Consider the following 23553-nt stretch of genomic DNA (forward strand, 5'->3'; position numbering starts at 1 on the left):
ATTACCTAGTGAAGGCTTGTATAGCTACAGCCAATAAAATATGGCAATAACTAGTTATGAAACATAATAACCAGCATTGTGGTAATATTTGGTAGAGCTTGCATTTGTGTGTGTGTGTTGAAGCGACTTAAGTGATCATAACCATAATGATAACAATCCTAAAATCAATAATGCACTATTAATAATTAGTGTAGATGCTCCACCTGGCATGTCCTGCATTTCTTGAATTATTCCAATAAATATAGGCTCTTTGGATATAGCGAGGTGTTCTGCTGGAGGAAGGATGGGATTATCTATTGAAACAAAATGAGACCATTTAATCAAATAGCATACAAAGTAGAATTACATATGAAATTAATATTAATTTCTTCCAATAACTCAGTAATCCTTCATAAATGATGTTTTTATTTATTTAATACTAAAAATAGTTAGCTTATTACACAAGCTGTGTTACAGTAAACACTTTAGTGGTTTCACCTCTTGTCACTCATTTAGAGTTACAAGAGATGAAAATCGTATCAGAAACTGAAGGATTTCTTAAAAGAATCTTCCGTTGAGAATGTTCGACAACTTCTGACCATCTAGTGAGATTAATTAGAGGTGGTATACTCCCACCATTGTTATAACCTGATGTTTCTTTTGCATCCTGAGTTGACTTGCTAATATCCTATTCTCCTTCTAACCCTTATATCGATGATCTTAGTAAACCATCTTCCACCATATATAATAATACACTCCACTCAATGTCTCCCATGGCCTTCCAACAGAAGACATAAAAACAATCTTAATGCCTTATCTCCACTAGGTCCCTAAAACTATGCCCCATACTGTCATATTACTGCACTTTCTAATTCCATTGGTGTTTTTCTTTCTGCTTGGAATATGCTCATATCTTAAAAGTTTGTTAAAAGGGTAGCAAATTCCTCCAACACTTTTACTATCATATAAATAGAGAAACCACCACCTACCAACTCTTAAACAAAACCTTCCATATGATCGACAATGATTGGCAATATGTATTCCATCAATGCTAGTCTACTCTATGTTACTAAACTAATCTTTGACAAATTTGATGGAAAGATTTGAAACTGAAGAAGTTGCTCTTGACATTTTTAAGGCTTTTCATTGCATTTGGCATAAAGGTGTCTTCTAAACAAACTCTCATTTTATGGACTGCCAACTGTTTTTTTGCAATTGGATATCTAGTTTTCTTTCCGACTGATCACTTCATGTGATGGTACTCTGTCTTCTCACTTTGCAACTAATTTTGGTGTTCCTCCAAGGTTCAATTCTTTTTCCCACTCTTCTACTTGTATGTTAATGACCTTCTTCCACTGACTGGAAATCCTATCCATAGTTTTGTTGATTAAAACTTACTATATTCCAATTTGAGAAACTTGCTCTGCATAAACAGCTTCAACTTCTTGAATATCCTCAACCAATTTCTTGACTGCTGGTCTCCAGGTAATTCTCCAATGGGAAAGAAAATTTAATTTAACTTCATTCCTTTTAAAACTCAGTTCTGTCTTATTTCAAAAAATTTATTACCTCTATGCTCATCTTCAATGACATTCTGATTTTTAGACAAAAGTCACATATCACTATTAGGGATTACCCTGACTTCTAACTGATCTTGGCATAAGCACATCACAAATATTGCTTCCTGTACATCTAAAAACTGGCTTTTCTCTTTCACTCTTGGTGTTACTTTTCTTCTAAACAACTACCCACTCCTTACAAATCTCAAGTCTGCATTACCATAGAATATTTTTCCCACGTCTGGGGTGGTACTCAGACCTCTAGACTCAATTCAAAAGAGGGCAGTCTGATTAATTAATGACCCATCTTTTACAAGTCTCTCCACTCTCTGTCTCATAGACATTCTGTTTCTGCTGCATGCCTTTTCTATAGATGCTTCCATGTTCACTCTTTTCTTGAATTGACATTTATAATTCCTGCTCTCTCTTCCAAATCAGTCTGAACACATTATTAACTAATCAGCATCCATCCATTCATTGTCCGACTCCAAACTCAGAGAACCAACTTTTTCTCTTCCTCTTTATCCTTCCTACCTCTGTTTTCTGGAATAGCCCTCCTTCACATTTATTTCCCAGAAATTATAATATACAGAAATTCAAATGTAATATCAACAAGTATCTTCTGTTTTCTCAGCCTTCCATGCATAGCACTAGGTACGACAGGTTCTAATACCCTTCGTGTTTGGGGGTTTCGTAAAAAAATAAAATAAATAAAATACAAAAAAATCTTAAAATCCTCTTTGTCTGTGGGATGGCTAAGGACCTCAAAGTCTGAAAATGAGATGTTTCTGTTTCATCGATTAAGCAATGTATTAAACAGTACTAAATGATCACTGGGTCACGCTATATTAAAATTGTGTGTCAAAGTTCAAATCAGAAGTCCATGCAATGCATAAAAGATTAAACACTATAGTCACAAGAAATATGGAAATAAGACTACTATCTTGAATTAGGCTAAAATAAAAAAAAAAATCTGAAAGAACAGAAGCAATGGAAATATTAGAATCAATGGAAATTCTTAATTCCATCACTACTGCATGAACCCCTGGCTCTTGTGGTTGATGATATTAAAATTTAGGCTATCTCCACCTCATATGAAGAGAACAATTTACATGTTACTGATGCTGTTGTCACTAATTATTTTAGTTTCTTTAGCCCTTGTACTAATCTTAATAAGCATACCCATATTTTTTTTTCCAGAAAATCCTCTCCTTTTAATCTAACCTCTCTCATTGAACCTCAAACTTTTTAAGTTTATTATAAAGATCTGGGCATACTGTTTGATACTAAACTTATATTTCACTTTTGAAACTGTCAGCCTTCTTCATGTCTCCAACCCAGTTATCATCCTCTGCCATATAAAAGTCTATCTTCTTTTTTCGATGTTACATGCAGCTGATATCTGATCTGTTGCAGCACCCTCTCACATTAAGATTCTCCTCTCTGTGGAATATAAGCTATTAACTTGGGCAAACCTAAAAACTGGCTACAAATATACTATTTCTTGCACCACAACAACAAAAATTTAAATTGGGTTCCACTCGGGAAGTTGCTTCGGATAAAATCAGTACGTGCAGTGTTCAAACCCTTTCGGATGCCTTCTATTTGGAATAAGGTTGGTTACCATATTCCTCCATCTAAAAAGAAGCCTTCATTTCTCTGTGTTATTGAATATTCTCTCTTGATAGTTTTCCCCCTTATCAATCTCTCAAACCAATTCAGCAACTCATTGTAGATATTAGCATTAGTAGTGGCACATGATGCAAAAAGGCAAGCTTATATAGCATCGGCAAAAAAAAACAAAAAAAACCCTTCCCATTCACTACAAAAGTTTGTCCACTTCCTCCTTGAATTTATTTAAGCTATAAACTTCCACAACAACAGATGGAAGTTTGTTCCAGCAATCAACCACCAGCTGGCTAAAGGCAAATTTCTGCACATCTATTCTGCAACTGTCTTGCCTCAATTTGAATTTATGATAAGACCGCCAATACTGCACGCAAACTGTTGATGCCATCCTACCTTCTATCCTTTCAGTGTGTGTGTGTTCCTATTTGACTCAATGTAAATACAACCTGTTGTTGTTGTTATTATTTGGTTTTTAGGAGCATTAGCAACTAAGGCCATATTGCTCCGGGGATATGCAGTGGTCATTCCCTGACCTTTCCGCATCCTCCATATTTGGTGGCTTACGGGCTTGAACCCCGGTCTAATCAAGAAGCATGTGCTACACACTGCTGCTCCTACCTACTTGGCTACGGAGGCGCCCCACACAACCCATTGTATTGTTATGTATGTATTTTTGTAATCTTCTGTAAACCCTTCTGTCCTCAGCTGCAGTGGGTATGTTGTTACCAAAGGTCATGTAATTCTCTGGTGCAACAAACAAATAAATAAATAAATAAATATCAGTTTATTTTATTTATTTATCTTCTTGTTACTCATTAATACAGAAAACAGCTATATCCAAAAGGTATAAAATAACAGAAGAAATTAAATTATAAATGAAACCTGCATCACTGCTTTGAATATATATATATATATATATATTCTTTATAATTATTAGAAATAAAATTAGCTTAAGAACAGAACAAACTTACCAACAAACTGTATTTTCAAAATCCAGGGTGGATTAAAAAAAATTCAGTAAAAATCTTATCCACAATATGAAAATGAGGAAAAATGATCTAGAGATATTTTGAGTTTATTTCTACCAATATACACTTTCAAAATGCCTTCTGTCATTCTCAACACACATGTGCAGCACAGCTGCTGATTACAACTTGCAACAGCTCCAATCACAAAATAATATCACTATTGTTTCTTTGCTTCTTATCAAAAAAAAATCTAAAGGGACAGATCTGGTCATTGTGAAGGTCAATGAAATGTAGACCTATGGAAAGTGTTCATTAAGTTGCTACATTGCAAATGGCAAGTGTGTGTGTGTGTGCGTGCACACGCATTGGTTTTACCTTGCTGGAATCACACACCTCTTAAATTTTATGCATTAACTCCAAAAATAACTATAATGTATCATTTTTGCTCACTGATATTGAATGCTCAATTTCAGAGTTTTCTCAAAGAAGTATGGTCCCTAAATCCAGACATTTAGTCCACACAAGACCATTACCTTTGAAGAATGCAATGGCATCTTCACAAATACTATAAACTTAGCAAATCCCACAAATGGGCATTTTGTTTGTTTTAACTGGAAATTAGTGAAATAATGAGAATTTAGTGGTATTTCCTGATCATAAAACATCTGCAATTCTTTAAGAAATTAATTTCTTAAAGAATTACACTCCATGCAGGTTTAGGTGCTCATCATTTCACCAATTTCCAGTCCTTGATATACCTGTACACTAAAAGGATATTTAAGATCTTGTTCATTAATCCACTAACATGAATATTACACTCAGTGAAATTTGTTTCCATTAATGAGGGTGACATTTTTGGTTTTAGTGCAGGGTGATCAGATATTCTAATGGGATCATTTATCCAAATTTTGAGTGGAATGTCCCTTTGTCCTGACAAAGATTTTTCAAATCATCCTGTACTTTCCTAATAGTACCATCTCATTGAGGAGTTAAAAAAATTATGTTACACATAAGTTTCACAAGTGGTGATTTTTCCATTTTTTAAAAGTATTTAAAGTACAGAATAATAATAATGTTAATAATAATGTACATAATGTTTACTGATTATGTTATTATGGTTGTCTCTCAGTGTCTCTTCCCAAAAGACATGAATTTGTAATGCACAGAACACCATACACCAAAGCATAGAGTTATCTGTGAAAGACACTGAACATTTCTAAAATAACTTATATAGCAGCATGTGTTCATGAACACGTGCACTATGCAGTCTCACATGTCATACTACCAGTTTGTAGCCAGACCTCTTTACTTTCTACTTGATTAGAAATTAATCTTTTTACTGTCTTTGTTATTGACTCCAAAAGAGAAAGCTTCTTTCAGAATGTGTGCTATGTCATTATCACTGACTGATTTTTGATAGGCTTCTCAATGATGAAGATTTATCTCACTGATAAACTTAGCTGAGAAGTTTTAAATCTGCAATTAAAGAAAAGGTTACTTAGTAATAAAAAGAATTTTGGCTTTTGTATAAACAAGACAGAATAACAGGGCCAATGGGCCCAAGTTATTTTATGATTTTGGCCTCCTGTAATGTATTTTTAATCCTATATCACATGATTATCCTAAAATTTCATTTTAAAATCAGATAAATTTTTTGCCTATTCTGTATACAGGATGGACCAAAATTCAATAAAATTACAAATCTCTAAAATCACATTGAAATCTTAAACTTCAAAATGATTAAGAAAACAAAAATAAATATACCATTTGCTGTAGCATTTGTATGTCCTGAGATGTAAATTTGGTAGAAAGGGTTATTCAAGTCAAGGCCAAACTCATCAGGAACTTTTAGTGGAATGGTAAATTTGCACCAGAGTCTTTCCCCATCAACATCTGACTTCACATCTTCAAATGGCTGAAGTGTTAAACAGAAATATTTTAGTAAACATGTCTGCATATACCTGGAAACCATCACATGGTATGACACCTATCTAATTGTATTAGAAAATAATAAGCAAGTACAGTGTTTTGATCCTTGCCAGAAATAAGCACAATTATTTTTCAAAATACTGAAGTTTTTTGTAGGGATGAGAAACAAGGTGATTGTTACCTGAAGTCGTACACCAACTTCAATAACATTATTTGACTAAATTGTGGAAGAAGAGAAATTGTAGCTATTTTTCATTTTAAGAAAGATAACTTTACCATTTGTTCAGAAGGTAATATGCTATACATATCTAAGTTATATAATGAAATTGGTTAATCTATGTAGAGGGGATGTTACTGTGTGTATGTGCTCTGCTTTCATGGAGCTTATTTAATTCTGGTCATTTCATGATTGGTTCCATTTCAGCATTGCTGTTTTTGAGGACACTACAGTTAAGAAGAAACATAATTAGTACACTTATCAAATAATGTTAGCTTCTGAATAACCTCTGTGTGATATGAGATCAACCAAGAAAAACAGTACATCCCAGGTTTATTTAACTTGTTATGTAATAAAATATATTTTAAATGGACCCCTCAGATTTGAACTTTAGTCTTGTTGTTTATATCTTGGCAAATTTACTTTGGAGCTAGGTAGCAACAATGAAACTGTAAAAGAATGCAGTTTCAACAATGAAACAATCACATCAACATCTCCAGATGTGATTGTTTCATTTCATTCTTAACCTTCAGGTTAAGAATGAAAGGAATCATCCTTATCAAGGTAAATCCTTTTGATATTGAGGAACTGGTAAGCTCAAATCATATACAAAAGGTTCACTTTTACATATGATATGAGATAATTAGTTTATATTGGTAAACTTATTATTTCAAATCATATGTAAAAGTGAACCTTTTATTTATGGAAATTATAGGGTTGTTCAAATTCAAAGTTGCTAAAAATAACTGCAAGCAAAAAAGTGGCACTAAGTTATTACAGAGGCAGCTTCATGGTCTTGCAAATTTTAATTTTTACTATTCTAACCTTTATAGCCAAACACTATAGCATGATTGTCAAAAATAATCAAAATTTTCATTAAAAATAGCAAAAAAAAATAAATAAATAAAAACTTGTTGCATAAAAATGTATTATCTGATTCAGTTCTATCAACTTCTTGATCTGAATTCCAAAGAATTTCTACAATTTCAGCTTGTTTAATTGAATATCACCTTGAATTTTGCTGAAAATTTGCACCCTCCTATGCAAAAGTGGCTATTACTTGTAAACACAATTAATAGATTGCATTATGTTCTGTAATAACTAATATGCATACACACAAAAGGCTAAGAACCAGATTCATTGTTTACCAATTGTTATGCTCCCTCTCTCTCTCTCTCTCTCTTGAAAGGAATCTTGAAAATAGTACACTTGGAGGCTGCATTTTTCTTCTGTGGAAAATGGAAATTTTCCCCAACATAGCGACTGACTATACCCTAAGGTGTCTGTTAAATAGTAAAGCTTATAATAAAAAAGGTAAATGAAATAGTATAATACAGTCTATGGCTGATCTGAAGGAAAGCAACATAAAACAATGTTGCCAACATTTCCCATGTGGACAATAGTTGATCATGTCTACGTGGAACTGTGGCTTTCGACACATTTACAATACAAATGGCTATCACTTTGAGCAATTTTATCTTTGTAGCTTGTGTTTTTTCATAATGCACTTAACTTAATGAAATAAAATGCTGATGTCAGCTGTATGGTTGCATGCAGTGTCAAGCGCTCTGGCGTCACTTTTTTGAGCTTTTATTTACCTTTCATTTCTGCTGGATCAAGATAATGTCTGTTTAAAATTTCATCTCTGGTTGACTTGTGCTTTTCCGGAAAATGTGACACACTTGAATTATAACCACACTGTATAAAACTGTATGCAAATTGCATGTACAAGGAGGAAAAGTCATAAATTTTGGGAGAAAAAACTATGCCAACATGAGCCTAGCTAACTGCAGCTTCAAGTATATATATAAAGCACATTTATATAAAGCATTGCTTGCTCTGCTCTATTAGAGCATACTGTTATTTGGCAAGTGGCACCAGTGATTTCCCACAACTCTGCATTTGGATCTCTTGTGAATCAAAACAGCACTCTGTCAAGGCCACAATATTGTATGTTTGTGTTTGCTTATAGTGACATAGTGTTTTTGTCTGGCAGCACCGGGAGATTCCCCCCAACTCTATGCTCTATTAGAGCAATCAGACTTTAAACTTTTACCAAATAATTGATGAATGGCAATGCTACTATACTATTATAAACAATGGGCTGGGACAGGGATGAGCCAGTTTACCTGAAGAAACTTTCCATGATACAAACTGATTTAATAATAACTTGTGCAGAAAATATTTAAATGCACAGTGTATTGATCAGAATCCTGAACGTAAAACTCAGCATGTATATTTAAATGTTTTTACCCCAGTTATTTCAAGGTTCAATGTTATCTTTGTTTATACATGGAGTATATACAGATATCATTAATTTTTCTGTATCTTCACAGACGCAACTAAATAAAAACAATTCCTTTACATTCAAGTCTTTATACTACTTTAATTTTTATAATTTTGGCAGAGCATTTAATCTTGTGATGAAATTCAAAAGACATTTTTCAGAATGAAAAGGGAAGAGTTGTGAGAAGCACAAAGGAGGTAGGACTTAATAAAATGCCAAAGACAATGAAAACGAAATTGTTTTGCAAAAACAATTTCACAAATAACTGCTAAATATAATTAATGATTGTATTATCAAATTGATTAGCTGTAAACTCCTTTGACCTATGTGGTCATGCCAGAGTATACACAGAACATTAAAAAAAAAAAAAAAGAAGTAAAGTGAGAAAACGATACTGAAATATTAATCATTAAAAGAGAAACATTAAAAAGAAAATGTATCGATTCTTCATTTGTTATGATTGTAAATGAAGAATCAATGAAAAGAAATAAGAAAAAACACCTTTATTAATGGTAGATATTTCATTTCTAATAATCATAATTTCTATTATGATTATTAGAAATGAAAATACTATGCACTTGGTGTGGAAAACTTCTAGAGAGATATTGTGAAGGCAGAACCTTAATAGAATAAGAATAAGCTGAAATTAAAAATAGGAAAGAAGCAGGAATCATAACGAGTGACGATGGAAATACTTGAGAAAAAGGTGTGCATAAATTATTCATAAAACTGGGTGGTAAAGGGAACAGTACAGTCAAGAAGTACCACTGTATAGAATGTTCCATAAGTCTGGAACCATAGGGACCTGTTACAAAATAGGTTCACTATGTGCAGCATCATTCACACAATCCCAACAAATTCCAACATTTTGCCAATCCAGGAAACCATCATGAATTGTTTGAGATCTGATCGCAATTCATATAGTGACAATTTGTTATTTAAGATGTTCAACACTGAGTTTTTCACAGCATATATCTTAACTTGAAAGATAAATCCACAATTACCTTTAGCCAGCGGGTGGTTCACTGCTAGAACAAACTTCCCATCTGTTTTTGTGGAAGTTGACAGCTTGAATATTTTCAAGGAAGAATTGGACAAAAAGAAAAAGAAAAGGAGTTTACAGAGAAGAAAAATGCATGGGATGCATATAAATTATCAGGCAACACAGAAGCCTATGGCAGATATAAGCTAGTCTGTAATAAAGTCACAAAGGAGATTAGGTAACTGAAGTCAGATTACAAGAAATCTTTGGCAAAGGATGCTAAAAAAACTGGCAAGGACTTCTTTACTTATATAAACTCTAAAAGGAAGGGGATGAATCAGATTGGTCCACTTGATATCGATGGTTCGACTGTTGACGATCCTGCTCAGATAGCAAACAAACTGAATAAGTATTTTGTCTACATTCACACATGAGGAGTTATTAAGGAAGGAAAATGCCAGACATTTATCAAATTGTAGCAGGGTGCTTAATGATTTTCTAATAACTGAAAGCAAAGTGGAGGAGAAATTGTTGAAGTTAAACATAAGAAAGGCACTTGGGGTGGATGGGATCTATCCAGTTATATTAAAGGAGGCAGAAAAGTATCTAAGCAAACCCTTAGCCATAATTATGAGAGCATTCTTGAACTCAGAGGAAGTCTTCACAGACTGGAGATGTGCAAATGTATCCACAATTCACAAAGGGGGGGGGGGAGTCAAAGGGTAACATGAGTAATTACAGACCCCAGTTAGTTAAACTTCTGTTCTGGGTAAAATAATGGAGTCACTGGTTAAAGATGCATCGCAGGATCATCTAGACAAGACTGCAGCAATAATTCAGACCCAGCAAGGGTTTGATAAGGGAAAGTCTTGTCTGACAAATTTGACTGGATACTATAATGTGGTTACAAATGAACAGGATGCAAAAAATAATTTTATTATCATATACTTGGATTTCAGGAAAGCTTTTGACACTGTTGCGTGTGGAAGGCTATTGTACAAATTGGAGCAGAATGGTATTAAGGATAAGTTGCTACAATGAATAAAAGGGTGGTTGAGTGGGAGAAGACAGAGAGTGGTAATCAATGGACGTTGTTCTTTGTGGATTAATGTTATTAACTGCACAGGGTTCAGTGTTGGGTCCACTGTTGTTTTGTATATTTATTAATGATATTGATGAAGGTATATCAAGCTTACTGTCGAAGTTTGCAGATGATACAAAGGTTGGCAAGGTTGTTAATGGCAGGGTGCTACTGCAACAGGATCTAGAAAATTTGGGCAGATGGGCTGATAAGTGGCAACTGAAGTTGCCACTTTGACAAATGCAAATTATTGCATATGGGTAGCAGTAACAAGAGAAATGTACCAACTGTGTGGTACTACACTTAGGGTAGAAGAAAATGAAAAAGACCTCTGAGTAATTGTGCAGTCAGATAAGAAGTTTTCTGAGCAATGCAGACAGGCTGCAAGAGCAGGTCATGGGGTTTTGTCAATGATATACAGGAATCTTGCTATCAAGGAAAAGGTGGTGATTATCCCTCTGTATAAGGCAATGGTCAGGCCACGCCTTGAGTACTGCATACAGGTCTGGAGGCCTCATTTTAGGAAGGATGTAGATTTGCTTGAGTGTGTACACAGAAGGGCTACAAGATTGGTGAGGGGAACAAAGGGGTCCTCTTACCAAGAGAGGTTTAAGTTCTGCAAATTGCAGCACCTGGAGACTAAGCACCTGCAAGGTGATCTGACTGAGGTTTTTGAATGCGTTGAGAACACTGAATTCTGATGGGATTCTTCCACTTGCCCAGATTACAAACCTAAGGGGGCATAAATTTAAATTGAGGAAAGACAGTTGTAGAATATATGTGCAGAAATTTTTCTTTAGCTAGCGAGTGGTTAATTGCTGGAACAAACTTCCATCTGTCACCGTGGAAGTTGATAGCTTAAATAAATTCAAGGAGGAACTGGACAAACTTTCGAGGGAATGGTTGTGTGAAAAATTTTTTTTTGGCTGACGCTACATAATCTCATACGCTTGCTTTCTTGCATCACATGCTTTTATTACTATTACAAACTTTTGGAGTGAATGAATAGGTGAAATGGGAAGGTTTTTTTTTTTTTTTTTTTTTTTTTTGGCTGATGCTGCTTTCTTGCATCATATGCCTCTACTAATGCTATTAACTGTCTAGAGATGTTAGATCATGGTAGCAATTCCACTAAACCCTACTTCAATACAATGTTGATGGAACTATTCATCTGACTGCATGGCTGCAGTGAACAGGCAGCCATCTTGCAAAAACCAATCCAGATATCTGTCCTGCTCATATCAAAATGCCTGGAAAAGCTTCATTACACAACACATCAAGATATACCTATCTCTATCTTGTCACTGTATTTTATGAAGAAGAATGAGCCAATTATTTGGCCCTTCCAGAGACCCACCATACTCACTGCTCAAAAGAACAGTTGTTCTGAAACTAGGATTTTCTTACTTCAAATACCTATATGAAGAACTCCAAGTGTTAAACAGGATCATCCTCTCAGTTACCTGAAGAATTTGAATTTTTTTAGGATCCAACTGATCCAACTATCTTGAATACTATATTTTGTCACCCCAATTCTGTAGATGTGTGGTGCAGAAATTTGTTCAGGATGAACCTAAACCTTCAACTACCATTGTCATTAATATATCATCAGAAGCTCTCCATGAAGGTCTTCTCTATTGCATTCTTTATCCAACACTAACCCTGTATCATTGATTTGCATTCTGTGTGATGTGTGTTGAACATATTTGCAACTTCTCACTGACAACGTGATCATCTTTATGTCACAGTAGTGCCACTAGTTGCAAAAAAAAAAATTTGCATTATAGCTTATGATTCCAGACTTCTGGAATTCCCTGTATAAACAAATAAAGTAATAACCTCAAAATTAAAACCTGCACCTGGAATCGAAATTGATGTAATTTTATTGTTGATATATTCAGCTATCTGCCGTGATAGTATACTGGCTTTGCCTCTGGTCATTCTGGCAAGGTTTGGGTTTGATTTCCATTACCAGACCAGACCAGAATATTCTATTTAGATGTTCTTTTTCTGGTCACAGTAAGAGTTTGTAAAGGATTTTTCTCATAGGACCAAGCTTGACAGGTTTAAGCAGAAATGAAGGAATTTCCTCCCCTCACAGAAGAAGCCTACAAAGAGCTAACCAGTGATCCAGTGGCATAACTATGATTCAGTGTGGTTAAGTGGTGCTTAAGGGTCTGCAACATTAGGAGCCCCAAAGAGGGTTAGAAAAGTAAAATTTTTAACTCAAAATAAGCAGAAGTGGGGGTCTTTTTAAACATTTTGCTTAGGGGCCAAATATTAGTAGTTACACTACTGCAGTCACCATATGCGATGTATAAACATGGAAGACATTTGAGAACAATGGAGACAATTATCACATCAAGCAACTGGAATTTAGTTTCAGAACCTCTCCCTCCCATTCCTAACCATCCCACCACTGAGTAATATATTCACTTACAGAAGGATAATGAAATCAAATGAGAATTGTTATTTGCAGAATTGTTGCAAAAGAAGACAGACTTATATCTAGGCTTTCTGTATTCAAAAAGTGACTGTGGGGATGGGAGAGGGGGACAAGACTAGATTTATCAAGGTGAAGTAGCTCAGTTTCTCCAGGGCCCTAAAGCAATGCAATTACTATTAGTTTGGGATCCTCACAAACTCTAAAGATATGTGCACCAAGCCTCAGAGTATCTAAAACAAGCATTGGGGTAAGACTAAAGATTAACACTGTAAAAAAAAAACCGATTCCAATACACAGAAAATAAGAATTTAACAATTCTTATTATTATTTTACTATTAAAATAATAATTTTTGAAGAACAGATGAAAGAGAAAGGTAGAGGGGATAATTTAAAGATAGACCATACTACAGTTGGAGATAAAGACATCGTATAAGGAGAATTCATGTTAAAAGGTCTGTTGATTTATATTTCAAAAATGGGTTTAGCATTAGCTGAGGCATACGATGCAAGAAAGCAAGCTTATGCAGCATCAGCCAAAAAAAAAAAAACTCTCCCATTTCACCCATCCATTCACTCCAAATGCCTGTCTAGCTCAGCCTTAAATTTATTTAAGCTATCAACTTCCACAACAAGAGATGGAAGTCTGTTCCAGCAGTCAGCTATCTGCTGGCTAAAGCAAATTTCCACACATCTATTCTACAACTGTCTTTCCTCAATTTGAATCTATGCCCCCTCAGATTCATTATCTGAGCAAGAGGAAGAATTCTATCAGCATTGAGCTTGCTCAACCCATTCAAGACCTTATACACCTCAATCAGATCACCTCGCAGGTGTCTAGTCTCTAGGCGCTGCAATTTGCAGAACTTAAGCCTTTCTTCATAAGAGCATCCCCTTGTTCCCCTCACCAATCTTGTTGCCCTTCTTTGTGCTCATTCTAGAAACTCTACAACAGAACTTAAGCCTTTCTTCATAAGAGCACCCCCTTGTTTCCGTCACCAATCTTGTTGCCCTTCTTTGTGCTCATTCTAGCAACTCTGCATCCTTCTTAAAATGAGGCCTCCAGACCTGTACACAGTACTCATGGTATGGCCTGACCATTGCCTTATACAACAGGATAATCACCTCTTTGTCCCTGCTAGCAAAATTCCTATATATCATTGACAAGACTCCATGACCTGCTCTCGGCCCATCTGCATTACTCAGCAAACTTCATATCTGACTGCACTACACAATTATCCCCAGGTCTTTTTCATTCTCCACTTCCCTGAGAGTAGTACCACAGAGTTGGTACATTTCTCTTGGGTTACTGCTACCCCATATGCAGTAATTTGCATTTATAAATGTTAAACTTCAGTTGCTGCTTAATGAACATGAACAGAATATGAATATGCTCATATAATGTACACTGGTTGTCTTATGCAGTGTGAAATTAGATCAGGACACCCACATAGCAATACCAAGCCACTGATGGAGAAATATATATAATAAAATATTGAACAATAATATATTTAATGATGTTAATATAATTTCCTTAGGTGCCTCCCATAAGATTCCAGCACAATGCGTACCACAGAAAGTTGCTGGCAGTACTAAAAGTTCCACTAACAATTTTCTGTGGTATATGACAGCAAAAACAGTGTTATATTCTTTGTGATAAGCACCATGTAAAAATGGTGAAGAATGAACATCAAGGTGGAATATTACTGAAAGGAAGATAAATGAAAATAAATGGCATGCGCATTAATAACATAGTGATAATGCACTATCACATAACACAAGGAATAATGAAAAGGTATACAGTAAAAATTGCGATGGAAGGCACTGGTAAGAAGAAGAAGAAAATATCAACTTATAAGATATTCTGAAAGTAAATTTACAGGTAGTAGTAGTAGTTCCATGTGATGCAAGAAAGCAAGTGTATGAGCTTAGGCAGACTCAGCCAAAAAAAAAAAAAAATCTCACCATTCCCTCCAAATGCCTGTCCAGTTCCTCCTTAAATTTATTTAACCTATCAACTTCCACAACAATAGATGGAAGTTTGTTCCAGCAATTAACCACCCGCTGGCTAAAGGCAAATTTCCGCACATCTATTATACATCTGACTTTTCTTAATTTGAATTTATGCCCCCTTAGGTTCATAATCTGAACAAGTGGAAGGATCCCATCAGAATTCAGCGCGCTCAACCCATTCAAGGCCTTCTACATCTCAATCAGATCACCGCACAGGTGCCTAGTCTCCAGCCACTGCAATTTGCAGAACTTAAACCTCTCTTGGTAAGATGATCCCTTTATTCCCCTCACCAATCTTGTTGCCCTTCTCTGTACACGCTCAAGCAAATCTACATCCTTCCTAAAATGAGGCCTCCAGACCTGTACGCAGCACTCAAGGTGTGGCCTGACCATTGCCTTATACAGAGGGACAATCACCTCCTTCTCCCTGCTAGCAAAATTCCTATATATCATTGACAAAACCCCATGACCTGCTATGGCAGCCTGTACGGATTGCTCAGAAAACGTCATATGTGAGTGCAGAATTATTCCCAGGTCTTTTTCATTTTTTACAACCTTAAGTGTAGTACCACACAGTTGGTACATTTCTCTGGGGTTACTTCTACACATATGCAGTACTTTGCATTTGTCAAGTTTAAACTTCAGTTGCCACTTCTTAGCCTATCTGCCCAAATTTTCTAGATCCTGTTGCAGTAGCACACTGCCATTACTGTCATTAACAACCGTGCCAACCTTTGTATCATCTGCAAACTTTGACACTAAGCCTGATATACCTTCATCAATATCATTGATAAATATACAAAACAACAGTGGACCCAACACCGAACCCTGTGGAACTCCACTAATAACGTTAGTCCACGAAGAGCAGTACCCATTGATTACCACCCTCTGTCTTCTCCCACTCAACCATCCTTTTATCCATTGTAGCAACTTACCCTTAATACCATTCTGCTCCAATTTGTACAATAGTCTTCTATGCGCAACAGTGTCAAAAGCTTTCCTGAAATCCAAGTATATGATATCAAAATTATTTTTTGCATCCAGTTCCTTTGTAACCACATCATAATATCCTATCAAATTTGTCAGACAAGACTTTCCGTTAACAACCCCATGCTGTTTCTGAATTATTGCTGCAGTCTTGTCTAGATGATCCTGCAATGCATCTTTAACCAGTGACTCCATTATTTTACCCGGAACATAAGTTAAACTAACTGGTCTGTAATTACTCGTGTCACCCTTCGATCTCCCTTTGTGAATTGGGGATACATTTGCACTTCTCCAGTCCGTGGGGACCTCCCCTGAGTCCAAGGATGCTCTCATAATTATGGCTAAGGGTTTGCTTAGTTGCTTTGCTGCCTCCTTTAATACAGGGTGGCCACTGAAAGACTGAAGGGTTTGAAAAAGTCATAACTTGTTCATTTTTAATCTTTTTTTACACGTTAAAATTTTTTTGCACCTTGGGGATTAAAATGGCTACGTATGATGTCCAGCAACGAGTAAAACTCGGGATTTTCTATTCCAGTGAACGATCAATTATTGAAACTCAGAGAAAATACCGGCAACATTTTAAAGTCCTCCTAGCGATAACATGATTCAGAACCTAATCGCCCAGTTTGAAAGAACTGGATCAGTCGGCGATCTTCCGGAAAGAAGTCCTAAGCGCACTGACACAGCGGTGGAAGCTGTACGGCAGAGTGTTCTTGAGGATCCATCTGCCTCTACCCGTCGTCGCTCTGCTTAACTAGGCATCGCCAGAACATCGCTTCAGAAGATTCTGAAAGGGTGGTCAGTCTTTCATTGGCCACATTTTAATCTCCAAGGGATGCTCTATAACCTTTAAAAAAATATTAAAATTTAACAAGTTATGACTTTTTCAAACCCTTCAGTCTTTCAGTGGCCACCCTATATAACTGGATAGATCCGATCCACCCCAGATGCCTTTCTTATGTTTAACTTCAACAATTTCTCCTTCACTTTGCTCTCAGTTATTACAAAATCATTAAGCACCCTGCTACAATTTGATAACCTTCTGGTTTTTTCAAACCTTAATAACTTCTCATGTGTGAATGTAGATACAAAATACTCATTCAGTTTGTTTGCTATCTGAGCAGGATCATCAACAGTCGAACCATCGATATCAAGTGGACCAATCAGATTCATCCCCTTCCTTTTAGAGTTTATATAAGTAAACAAATGTTGTTTCTTGCTGTTTTTCTTAGCATCTTTTACCAAAGATTTCTCGTAATCTGCCTAACCTCCTTTGTGACCTGATTACAGACTAACTTATATCTGCCATAGGCTTCTGAGTCGCTTGATAATTTATATGCATCCCAGGCATTTTTCTTCTCTGTCACGAGTCTCATTAGTTCATTTGATAACCATTTAGGCCTAAACCTTGAACAATATTTCTTAATAGGTATGAAACTTTTAGTAGCATCCACGATTAATTCCTTGAATGCTTCCCACTTAGAATTTACTGTTGGTAACATCATCAGTTGATCCCACTGTACAGAATTTAAAAACTGACTGAGACCACTGTACAGTCAGTCTTCGTATAACACATGTTTACATTACATGAATTCGATCGTACACGATTTATAAATAGGGGAACGATATCTTATATAACACGAACTGAATTCGCTTATGCACGATTTGCCTTTGTGTTTACAAGAAATGGCAGTCGAATGCGGAATCACCCCAACTGAACGCAACACAATAGGAAAGAAGAGAAGATTCTGAAAATGTATTTATGTGTTTTATATCAGTGAAGGGGAAACACATTTCACCATAATAACGTAAAAAGCGACACAATTCCAGCTATCGGTATAATCGCAAATGCAATTAGATCGAGTTTACTACCAGTTTATAACAGATTCCACTAGCAGAAACGCAACGGGAAATTGTTTTTATAGTTTTATGGTAGTAACCCCTAGAAATGTGCTTTAGTAAAATGTGAGGTGTTAATAGTGTATCTCTGCCTTTCCGGTGTTGTTTATTCAATTGGTACACGCGTGCAGCTTTGTTTATGTGTATCAAGCATGCCTCCTCGTTTTGTAATTGTGCTTTATTCCCTAAAAATGAGTAAAATACTTAAAAGGTGTGAAAAGAAAGCGTCCTGGTGAAGACACTGCAGATTCAGAGAGAAAAAGAAAATCAATATCGATAAACAGAGGCAGACTGGGTCAAAAATTCTTACCCGGGAAAATTTATAGTGGCCTCACACTATGGTTTATGGTCAAAATCACACCGGCCTCCGGCCCACCGGGGTTTCCCTGGTAAGGCTTATGGCCAGTCCACCACTGTCGATAGCGAAGAAATATGAAACTGTGAAATGCTTTGAGCGAAATGAAAGACCATGTGATATTGCACGTGCTACAGAACTAAATGAGGCAACGCCAAGAATTACAAAGAATGCAGAGAAAATAAAAACAACTTTCATAGCAGGAACAACTCAAAGTGTAATTAAAATCCATTAGATTAAGACACAAAGAATTGGAAGAGATGCAACGGCTGTCCAATGTTTGGATAGAAAATCGAACAAAAAACAAGTTTGCTTACGATAGAAGTAAAAGCATTAGCAATATTTTATTACGTAGTAGTCGTAATAAAATACGTAAGTATTTTATTATGATTATTTATTGTGTTTGGTAATGTTTTGGTTACAAATGTGTGTTCAATCTTGGGTGGTCGGCACTTAACCCTATTTTTCCCATAGGGCCTGTTGTTTATATTGCACGAGGGTTTCTAGGAACACAACTATCGTGCTATACGAGGACTGACTGTACTCACCTTTACGGAAGCAAAAACCCTTTCCTTTATCCCTGATGGTAATTATATCTTTAAGTAAAATCCCATGTCAGTACACTGTGATCACTGCCACCTAGTGGTTCCTTTATCTGCAAATTCTTAATACACAAATGATCACTGCTGATAACCAGATCAAGAGTATTACTTGCTCTGGTTGCCTCTCGAACATGCTGCTGCAGAAAACAATCATCCAATAAATCCACAAAAGTCTTACCTAGTGTGTGAGTGACCAACCCACAAGTTCCAGCAATATCTGGGAAGTTAAAATCCCCCATTATAAGACAATCTGATTTACTAGCCCACTCTATTTCTCTGTACAATTGTTCATTGTACTCATTAGGCCTATAACACACTCCTACTCTTATTTTTGCTTTCGCAGTGCTTATGTCACACCAAACTGACTCAAAAGTGCACTGTTCATCTATATCAACTGGATGCACTTGTTTTGATTTTATTTTTTTCTTAATTAACAGCATGACACCTCCTCCTCCCTTCCTATCCTGTTTATCCTTTCTGTACACATTGTACTCCCCAAATTCCAATTCTGCATTCCTAATATCAGTGTGACACCACGTCTCTGATACCCCAACAAAATCCGCCTTTGATGTCTAAGATGATGAATAGGCATGTATAAAATGTTAAATATACATATATAAATTAGGAAAGAATAGTCAGCAGAAAGGCAATCCAATTAGGAAGCAAATACAAAAAAAAAAAAAAAAAAAAAATCAGGTTAACCATATCAACAAAAAAAAGGATGTGGGAAATTAAATTAAGAGTAGGTTGTTCCAGAAGGAATGCATTCCAAAATAATTTAATTTAGATAAATTACCAATTAGAACAAATTTAGCAGTGCCTCCTTGATGACACCAAAGCTTAATTACATGTAATATCACTATAAATAGAAGCACAAAACTAATGACAACACATGACCATTAGCGTGAAACAAAATAAATTAAAACAGCAAACCACTGAGCCCCATCTTACTGGAAAGCCACATGTGCAGTGATTCCACAGCTAACAACGGCTGTGGAATCACTGCATTTCAAAGAAAAATATTAGTTAAACAAACAAATGCACTACCGACAGATAATCTAATCAGCCCACCAACAACAGATTTGAGTGCACAATAATTTCCTTATTGTTAAAGTCAATTATACAAAATGATTGTGTTAACTTTATCATCCTAGTTAATTATGATGGCTGTTCTAAAATCATTTTGGAATGTGACAATTATTTCATAACTTACCATTGATTGTTCTACAGGTGCTTGGTGTGGATCCTTAATACTATAATATTTCACTTCTGTTACATCATCAGTAGACCTGGAACATGCTATCATACTCAAGTTATGTGCCTAAAAGGGTAAACAAAATGAAAAGTTAGTATCAGTACTTTTTAAATTTTAGACTTATCCTTTGTTTTAATAGACTTTTTTAAACTTATTTTTTATTAAATTGTAAAAACAAATACTGCTGTCATAACGTATCTGGATTTTTAAAATATGACAAGCGCATAGCTATGATAACATTAAGTGAACCTTTTATAAGGAAAACTACAAAATTGAAAATATCACAATTATTTAAAAAAAATTTAAATTTTCCTCACTTTCGTTAGTGTTATTTACTATACAATTAGACAGATTTGATATTCAAAGTGATTGTCTAAGTTTGCATATTATATTATCATTTTATTAGTAGTAGTAATGAGAAATGATGCAAGACAGCAAGCTTATACAGACTGAGCATGGGGAAAAAAATAACAAAAAAAACTACTACCCACCTCATCTGTCCATCCCCTCTAGTTATATGTCTAATTAATTTCCTTAAATTTATTCAAACTATCCACTTCCACAACACCAGATGGTAGTTCCAACAATCAGTTGCTCTGGCTGAAAGCAAATTTATGCATGCAGTCAGTCCTCGTATAACACGTGTTTACACTACACGAATTCGATCATACACGATTTATAAATAGGGAAACGATATCTTATATAACACGAACCGAATTCGCTTATACACGATTTGCCTTTGTGTTTACAAGAAATGGCAAGCGAACGCAGAATCACCCCAAAAGAACGCAACACGATAGGCATGAAGAGAAGATTCTGAAAATGTATTTATGTTTTTTATATCAGTGAAGGAGAAACACATTTCACCATAATAACGTAAAAACCAACACAATTCCAGCTATCGGTATAATCGCAAATGCAATTAGATCGAGTTTACTACCAGTTTATAACAGATTCCATTAGCAGAAACGCAACTGGAAATTGTTTTTATTGTTTTATGGTAGTAACCCCTAGAAATGTGCTTTAGTAAAATGTGAGGTGTTAATAGTGTATCTCTATCTGCCCTTACGGTGTTGTTTATTCAGTTGATACACGCGAACAGCTTTGTTTATGTGTATCAAGCGTGCCTCCTCGTTTTATGATTGTGCTTTATTCCCTAAAAATGAGTAAAATTCTTAAAAGGTGTGAAAAGGAAGCGTCCTGGTGAAGACACTGCAGATTCAGAGAGAAAAAGAAAAGCAATATCGATAAACAGAGGCGGACTGGGTCAAAAATTCTTACCCAGGAAAATTTGTAGTGGCCTCACACTAGCGTTTATGTCCAAAATCACACCAGCCTCCGGCCAACCGGGGTTTCCCCGGTAAGGCTTATGGCCAGTCCACCTCTGTTGATAGAGAAAAAATATGAAATTGTGAAAAGCTTTGAGCGAAATGAAAGACCATGTGATATTGCACGTGCTACAGACCTAAATGAGGCAACACCGAGAATTACAAAGAATGCAGAGAAAATAAAAACAACTTTCATAGCAGGAACAACTCAAAGTGTAATTAAAATCCATTAGATTAAGACACAAAGAATTGGAAGAGATGGAACCTGTCATCTGTTTGGATAGAAAATCAAGCAAAACACAAGTTTGCTTACGATAGAAGTAAAAGCATTAGCAATATTTTATTACATAATAGTCATAATAAAATGCGTAAGTATTTTATTAAGATTATTTATTGTGTTTGGTAATGTTTTGGTTACAAATATGTGTTCAATCTTGGGTGGTCGGCACCTAACCCCATTTTTCCCATAGGGCCTGTTGTTTATATTGCACGATTTTGCATTGTACAAGGGTTTCTAGGAACGCAACTATTGTGCTATACGAGGACTGACTGTATTATCCTGCAGACACCCTTTTTCAATTTAGGTTTACCTCCCCTTGTTTATGTTTACCGAAAAAGAGTAAGAATACCATCATCATTATATTTACTCGACTGATCTTAAACACTTTATTATACAGACAAAAACAGTTTAGAGAATTCATTTAAACATTTAAAACATCACCATATAAATATAATATTAATTAAGTAATGTGGGTATGAAATTGACTCAAAGATTTAAAATGTACAAATTTCTCAGTTTACTGAGAAATTTGTACATTTTAAATCATATATACTGATTGCATTTCTATGTATTTTGCAGTAGTGTTATATGCACATATTTCAAGATCTAGAAATATGAATATTAATGTGTGCATGTGCACGGCACACGTGTGTGTGGGAGTGAGAAATTGGTTCTGGTGGAAGAGAGAAATTGGAAGAGAGAAATTGGTTCTGGTGGGTAATGTATTATCTGTTAAAGTGTTAAGTTTACTGTGTATGAAGCCAAGATTTGCATACAGGTAGGTAACATCTAACAACACGTTGTTGTTATTGTTGTTATTTGGTTTTTAGGAGCATTAGCAACTAAGGCCATATTGCTCCGGCAATATGCGGTGGTCATTCACTGACCTTTCCGCATCCTCCGTATTTGGTGGTGACGGGCTCGAACCCCGGTCTAATCAAGAAGCGTGTGCTATGCACTGCTGCTCCTTCCCACCTGACTACGGAGGCGCCCCTCTAACAACACTATCACATCATTAGAGATGATGGAAATACTGGTAGCCACAGTGTATATGTTACCAGCAAAGTGCAGAATCCATACATTGTATAAAATGCCTGGCAAAGTATGAAATAAAGTTTTCTTTATCACCCTACGATACCATTATTAAGTAAATCACAGTTACAACTAAAGGGATGGGTGAGTAAGAGAAGATTTGTGAGAAGTGGGTGAATGGGTTGAGCAGGCTCAATGCCGATGGGATTTTTCCTCTTGCTCAGATTATGAACCTGAGGGGGCATAAATTCAAATTGAGGAAAGACAGTTGTAGAATAGATGTGTGAAAATTTGCCTTTAGCCAGAGGGTAGTTAATTGCTGGAACAAACTTCCATCTGTCATTATGGAAGTTGATAGCTTAAAAATAAATTCAAGGAAGAACTGGTTGCACTTTTAGAGCAAATGGATGCGTGAAATGGGATTTTTTTTGGCTGACGCTGTATAAGCTTGTTTTCTTGCATCATATGCCTCCAGTAGTGCTAATGCTATTCTTGGGGTTACTGTTACACATATGCAGTAATTTTCATTTGCCAATGTTATATTTCAGTTGACACTTCTCAGCCCATCTGCTTAATTTTTCTAGTTCCTTGCAGTAGCATACTGTCATTAACAATCCCTTCAACCTTTATATCATTGCCAAACTTGGACATTAAGCCTAATATACTTTCATCAATATCATTGATAAATATAGAAAACAACAATGGGCACAACACCAAATCCTGGGGAA

At 35.6% G+C, this 23553-nt stretch overlaps 1 protein-coding gene across 1 annotated transcript in view; it reads right to left on the bottom strand.

Moving 5' to 3' along the window:
* The window catches only part of LOC150090695 (uncharacterized), a 128005-nt gene continuing 104452 nt past the window's right edge, over positions 1-23553 (bottom strand). The window contains exons 5-7 of the mRNA XM_090379465.1: positions 20144-20251; positions 5900-6050; positions 1-293 (exon numbers count right to left, since the gene is read on the bottom strand). Of these exons, the coding sequence (XP_090235591.1) occupies positions 136-293; positions 5900-6050; positions 20144-20251 (417 nt within the window). The 3' untranslated portion in view covers positions 1-135. The remainder of the gene's footprint in view (positions 294-5899; positions 6051-20143; positions 20252-23553) is intronic.

Source organism: Mastigoproctus giganteus, chromosome 1, assembly GCF_048544385.1.
Source record: "Mastigoproctus giganteus isolate SK-2022 chromosome 1, ASM4854438v1, whole genome shotgun sequence".
NCBI classification, from domain to species: domain Eukaryota; kingdom Metazoa; phylum Arthropoda; class Arachnida; order Uropygi; family Thelyphonidae; genus Mastigoproctus; species Mastigoproctus giganteus.